Below are 6,980 nucleotides of genomic sequence, written 5' to 3'. Positions count from 1 at the left end.
GGCTGCCTAAGCCTAAGCCCTGCCTCCAGGAACTCCACCTGTTTCTCCAGCATCACACTCCAGACAACCCCACCTAAAACTTCCGAGAAGAGAAGCTGAGAATATTTTGAACTCCATGGAAAGAATTCTTTAACTTTTCATCAAGATTTTTAAAAAATTCTTTTTTTTTTTTTTTTTTTTTTTTTTCTGTTAATTGTGACTTTAATGATACATGGAAATTATACAGTTTCCTAACTTTTTTCTTATCTTTAGGATTTTTGAAACTAGTTATTTTACATGGACTAGGTTTTATGAACTAGGATATTTGGTATATTTTAGTTTTGTATTTTTATTTTTAATTTTTATTTAAATTTTTGCCTTATATATATGTCTTTATCCTATGTTTCCCTTGATTCTCTCTTCTGCTAACAGCCAGAGAATAGAGATTCTCTTTCGTGCTTACTTTAATCCTTTACTTCTGTCTTCTCTCTTCCTCCCTCATAATCATCACACATCCTATATCACTTCTGTTCTCTCCCTGTCCACCATCTGAAAATGTAAACCCTTTAGCAAACTTGCTGTTTTTATTATAGGCATAACTGATTATATCATTTCTGTTTATTGTGATTATCAACATGGTAGACATCACAGTAGGAACTATTTGGTTTAATACTGTAAATTGTTTGCATTGGTGGTTGTTATTATTTTTCTCCCCCTAAACAGTGAGGTACTGGAAAACTTCAGGGACACTACGAGTTCACAGGGAAGAAACTCTGCCTCAGATTCCTACTGTTAGATGGGTAGACAAACAAACAACATGAAAAAGCAAGGAAGCAAATCACCACAAGCAAACCAAGATACTCCAATAACAATCCATTGACACCAGAGTGGAAGAAATGTCATAAGGAGTTTGTACATAGTTAAACTGGTCTGTGAGTAAAGAATGATGTAAGAGAGCAAATACAGGCAACAAAAAAATCATTAAAATAAAGAGAGATTCTGAAAACAAACAGAAATCCTTGAAATGAAGGAAATAATTTAAAGCAAATTAAAAATTCAATAGAAAACATCACCAACAGACTCGGAAGACAGAACCTCAGGCAATGAAGACAAAATATATAATCTTGAAAATAGAGTTGAACTTGGAGAGAAAATGTTAAGAAACCATGAACAGAACTCTCAAGAATTTTGGGATAACATGAAAAGACCAAATTTAAGACTTATTGGGATAGATGCAGGCATGGAGATACAAACCAAAGGAATGTACAATATTTTCAATGAAATAATATCAGAAAAATTCCCAAATCTAAAGAATTAAATGGAAAGTCAAATATAAGAGACTTATAGGACCCCAAATATGCAAAATTGCAACAGACCCGCATCAAGGCAACATTATAATGAAAATGGCTAGCATACAGAATAAGGATAAAATTTTAAAGGCTGTGAGAGAAGAATATCAGATGACATATAGGGGGAAATCATTCAGATCCCAACTGATTCCTCAACCCAGACTCTCAAAGCTGGAATAACATAATAACATGAGCTCTGAAAGAAAATGGATGCCAAGCAAGAATCTTATATCCAGCAACATTAAGCTTCAGATTTGAAGGTGAAGTAAAAACATTCCATGATAAACAAAAGTAAAAGAATTCACAACCAGAAAGCCTGCACTTCAGATTATTCTCAACAAAACATTCCATGAAGATGAAATGAAAAAAGAAAAGTGAAGCCAGCAAAGGGAGGAACTAATTCAATTTCAAAACTAGAAATAAACCAAAATGACCGGGAATACAAATCATATCTTAGTAATAACCTTGAACATTAGTGGCCTAATCTCATCAATCAAAAGACATAGACTGGTAGATTGGATTAAGAAACAAGACCCAACAATATGCTGCGTCCAAGAGATTCATCTCTTAGGCAACGACGTTCACAGACTGAAGGTGAAAGGATGTGAAAAAACATCACTCACATGGATTATGTAAACAAGCATGGGTTTCTATCCTCTAAAATAGACAAAGGTATGTAAGCTATATAATTGTAATTATACAATTGTAATATTACCTTAATACATTTTTGGCTTCTTTGATAGCTCCCTTTCCATGGATATTTTTTCTTTTTTTCTTGATTACACTTGTTAGATTTTTATCACCTTTTAGCTGTACTATTTCTTTTCTGTTTCACATATTTCTGCTCCTACTCTTATTTTTTCCTTCCTACTACCTAATTTGAAAATAATTTGATTGTTAATCTAGCTTCTTTCTGATACAAATACTTTGTTATAAGTGTTTATCTGAGTACTATTTTGTCCCAGAGATTCTGATGTTTTAAACTTTTATTATCACTTAGTTCAAAACGCTTTTTATTTACTTGTGCTTTCTTCTTTGATCTGTGAGATATTTAAAGTGGGTGCTGTTTAATTTTGAAGTAGTTGAGATGTGGGGATGGGGGTTATACATATCTTAAGGTGATTGATTTCTAATGTAATGAATCATGGAGGAAACAGTCTGTGTGATTTCAAATTTTTAAAATTTCTTAAAGCTCATTTTATGATGGAATATGGTTTATTCTTAATTTTCTACTTGTCATTTTTGTGTATAGTTCTCTATTAATAACAAGTAGGTCAATGTGGCTGATAACATTGTTAAGCCTTCTATATCATTACTCCTTCCAGCAAAGTGAGGGGGCTTAAAATCTCCAAATATGACTGTGGATTTGTCTTTCTAGTTTTATTTTTACTTCACATAGTTTAAAATTTTGTTATTGGGCACCTACACATTTGGGATTGTTATACTTTCTTGAAGTTACCCTATGACAGTTATAAAATGTCCCCCTTGATATCTGAAATTACTTTTTATTGAAATTTATTCTATATTAACAGCTCTACTTCAGATTTCTCAAGCTTATTTTCCCCTTCTTTTGCTTTTAACCTATTGGTGTATTGATATTTAATAGCATGACATATATACAGAGCATATAGTGTTTGCTTTTTACACATGTTGAACATTTATACCTTTTAATTACAATATCTAGCTCATTTATATTTAAATGAATTATTGATATTGTTGGAAAAAAAAAAAAAAAAGAACACCTGACATGGAAACTGGGTAAATAGTAGGTTTGATGATGTAATATTTTGGAAGAGGGTTTGAATAGTCCTGCTGTAAGGCTCAGAGAGAAGATTGCTGGAATGCTTTTGTTGTAATTGCTCATTCTCTTATTTATCATATGGTACACAGCAACAGATTTATTTTATTTATTTAACACTTTTCATTTTACGAATAAAAATAATATATACATATGCATATATGTATATATGTACCTAGTAATCTCTTAGGTATCCCATTATAGTTTCAATGTGAAATTTTCTAACAACAAATAATGCTGGGTATTTTTTCATATGCTTATTTGCCATTTGATTATCCTCTTCAATGAAATATTTGTTTATGTGTTTTGTTAATTTTTAACTGCATTATTTGCTGATCATTGAGTTTTCCAGTCTTTGCATATTTTGTAAACAAATAAAAAATAATTAATTGTCTCAAGGATAGCATTCTTTATTTCCAGCTCTAAATTCAAAAATTACAACTTGTGAACACTTATGTCCACCTGTCTCGCACTGAGCTGGGTGCTGGAAGTTTCATAACGATGGGATACAATCCCTGATGTTACAGTAGATTTTTCCCTTACTTGAGAAAGCAGAATGGCATATTGAGAATGGGGGCTTTGTCATCAACCTGGGCTCAAATCCCTGTTATACTACTTACTGTTTGACTTTGGGTGACTTTCTAACTTGTAAAACTGACATCATAGCATGCATCTTATAGGGCTGTAATCTTATGAATTAATATACATAAGGTGCTAATATACCCACCAAATAGTAAATAAAAAAATGTTTAAACCAGCTCTTTAGACTTGGGGAAGAGTGACTGCATGTCCTTTGAATGTTATTTTGAAGCAGTCTGACTGGCCCACCCAAGGATTATTTAACTCTAGAGCATGTACCACTGTTGGTCTTGCTTTTTATTGTTGATAAAGATCCAGACTCCGAAGCTACATTTTTACTCAAAGATCTTGGCTGGGGATTAAATTATTGCTGCAGATTACGTCCAAGGTTCCGGTTTTATTGTCCCTTTGAACTCGAACCTAACAAGTTTAACAAACTTATTTAGGCACATCTTCCTTTTGTATATAAATCTCTTTTCCTCAAATGCTCTGTGAAACCAGTGTCACTGTGCTGCTGGATTCCTTATTAATTAAATCGTTGGCACAGGTTCATTATATATTTGTCTGGGGTTAGGTGTTTAACATGGTGAAATTATACTTTGAGAAATGTCATCTATTGCATGGGTTGATGTGATCACTGTTGCTCTCATTTTTTTCAAAGACTGATGTGGTAGCAAGATTACTGGGCTAATTGTCTGGAAGACCTAGATCTAAAGTTCAGTTCTACCAGTTTTCAGTTTTCTCGGTCAAGTTATTCAATCTCATTTCCTGCATCTATGAGATGGCAAAAATAATACTTAGGGGCTGGAGCTGCAGCCGGTGGCGGCAGCGGCGGCGCGGGGAGCGGCGACCGGTGGTGGTTTCCCTCCTTGCCGCGGGGTGGGGAGCGGGCAACGCCCCCCGGACCCCAGAAGGGTCGTGGTTTTTTTAAAGGCGATTCTCGAAGTTTTTAGCCCCGGAGGAGTACCCCCCTCCTCCTAGTCTCACCGCTACCCTTACTCCTTCGGGATCGATTTTGTTTTAAATTTTTGCCCCAGTCTTGCGGTGGCTTGGGTCACCCTCCAGGTCTTGGTTTCTTTTTTTTTTTTTTTTTTTTTTTTTTGGTTTTGTTTTCATCTTTTCTCGGGGTTGCTCCCCTCTTGTTTGTGTTGTGTGTGGAAATGGCGAACTCGGCAAATACAAACACCGTGCCTAAATTATATAGATCTGTGATTGAAGATGTTATTAAGGATGTGAGAGACATCTTTCTGGATGATGGAGTGGATGAACAAGTCCTGATGGAACTAAAAACTTTATGGGAGAATAAACTAATGCAGTCTAGGGCAGTAGATGGATTTCATTCAGAAGAGCAACAGCTTTTGTTGCAAGTTCAACAGCAGCATCAACCCCAGCAGCAGCAACACCACCACCACCACCACCATCAGCAAGCTCAACCTCAGCAGACAGTACCTCAGCAAGCACAGACCCAGCAGGTCCTTATTCCTGCATCACAGCAAGCCACAGCGCCACAAGTTATTGTTCCCGATTCAAAGCTTATACAACATATGAATGCATCAAACATGAGTGCTGCTGCTACAGCTGCTACCTTGGCACTGCCTGCAGGTGTGACTCCTGTTCAACAGATATTAACAAATTCAGGCCAGCTTCTTCAGGTGGTCAGAGCAGCCAATGGTGCCCAGTATATCTTTCAGCCTCAGCAGTCAGTGGTTCTACAACAGCAGGTTATACCGCAAATGCAGCCTGGTGGAGTACAAGCTCCTGTTATACAACAGGTTCTTGCCCCTCTTCCTGGAGGGATTTCACCACAGACTGGTGTTATCATCCAGCCTCAGCAGATCTTATTTACAGGAAATAAGACTCAAGTTATACCTACAACAGTGGCAGCGCCCACACCAGCACAAGCACAGATAACTGCAGCTGGCCAGCAGCAACCACAGGCCCAGCCTGCTCAACAGCAAGCTCCATTGGTATTACAAGTTGATGGAACTGGGGATACGTCATCTGAAGAAGATGAAGACGAAGAAGAAGACTATGATGATGATGAAGAGGAGGATAAAGAGAAAGATGGAGCTGAAGATGGGCAGGTGGAAGAAGAGCCCCTCAATAGTGAAGATGATGTGAGTGATGAGGAAGGACAGGAACTCTTTGACACAGAAAATGTTGTTGTATGCCAATATGATAAGGTAAAGATTCACCCTCATATCACTGACATTTTTAATTTCTTTTCTAAACCATCCTGTCTGCCTCATGGAAATGTTTGAGCACCTGATGGATACCTCTTTTATTCTTTATAAGCAATGTGAAAACATTGTTATAGTTTCATAGATTATTTTAATAGAACAAAAGAACTATTATCTGCTTTACATTTGAAAAATAATGAAATAGAGGCTTGATCTTTTTTTCTATTAAGACTCAACTTGTAAACAAAGCTACTTTGAGGTTGTTTCTTTAATAGTGACTGACAATGAGATAATCTGGTGTTTCATTAACTTACAGTACCTCAAAACTAAAAGGAGTTAATTGAATTTCTGTAACTTTTTTTTTTATTACTAAGAAGACTCAGATAATAAACAGGACTGCATAATTAGCAGAAGTTTTACTGAAAGTCATTTAAAAATTTTATTTAGCTTTGCTGTGCCTTGATAATATTAAGGAATTTTTAAACTAAGTTCTGTGAGAATTTGCTATTTTTCTTCGTTCTTAATTCTAAAATTGGGTGCCCTTTCCAAGTATTTTTTAATAGTTAACTGGTACTGTTATGATTTTTAATAATCAAGACATTTACATTGGAATCAAATTTGTTTTTTTCTGATAACAAATTTGTAATACATCCACATATTACATGGCGTTTAGAAGTTTGTTTTAGCAGAGGTCTTTACCAAATGCTGAAAACTCTTAACAGAAGCAGTTGAATTTTGTTTGTAACCATTGATTTATTGAGTACCTTAAAGTCCTAGATGCTGTTCTGGGCACTGGAACTATAGTCATGGTCATGTAACACTTGTGCCCTGATGAACTTTGCTTGATGGATGAAGGAAATCTTAAATTATTTGGATTTTATTGAAATGTAGCTGTGCTTATTGTCAACAAGTCTATAGGGAGAATGCCAAGACATTAGATTTTTTTTCCTAATAAAAAGATAAAAGTCAGTCCAGTGATGTTTATAGAATAAAGTATTGAGGTTTTTGAGAGTTTCATAGCATATGCTTTGTACATTATGACTTCTAGGTGAGTGTTCTTGATGTCCTATACCATGAACACGATATCAAATTTAA

The 6,980-nt window shown here is 35.4% G+C and overlaps 1 protein-coding gene across 1 annotated transcript; it reads left to right on the top strand.

The window, feature by feature from the left end:
* The first annotated feature begins 4,513 nt into the window (after positions 1-4,513).
* LOC306664846 (transcription initiation factor IIA subunit 1-like) lies at positions 4,514-6,536 on the top strand. Its single transcript, XM_079145957.1, has one exon. It carries the CDS (start codon positions 4,866-4,868, stop codon positions 5,964-5,966), a length of 1,101 nt encoding a protein of 366 aa, XP_079002083.1. The 5' UTR covers positions 4,514-4,865; the 3' UTR covers positions 5,967-6,536.
* Positions 6,537-6,980: the final 444 nt, after the last annotated feature.

Source organism: Sciurus vulgaris (genome assembly GCF_902686455.1).
Source record: "Sciurus vulgaris genome assembly, chromosome: 6".
In the NCBI taxonomy this organism is placed as follows: domain Eukaryota; kingdom Metazoa; phylum Chordata; class Mammalia; order Rodentia; family Sciuridae; genus Sciurus; species Sciurus vulgaris.
Note: the sequence above shows the minus strand (reverse complement) of the source record. Positions and strands in the feature narration are given on the sequence as shown.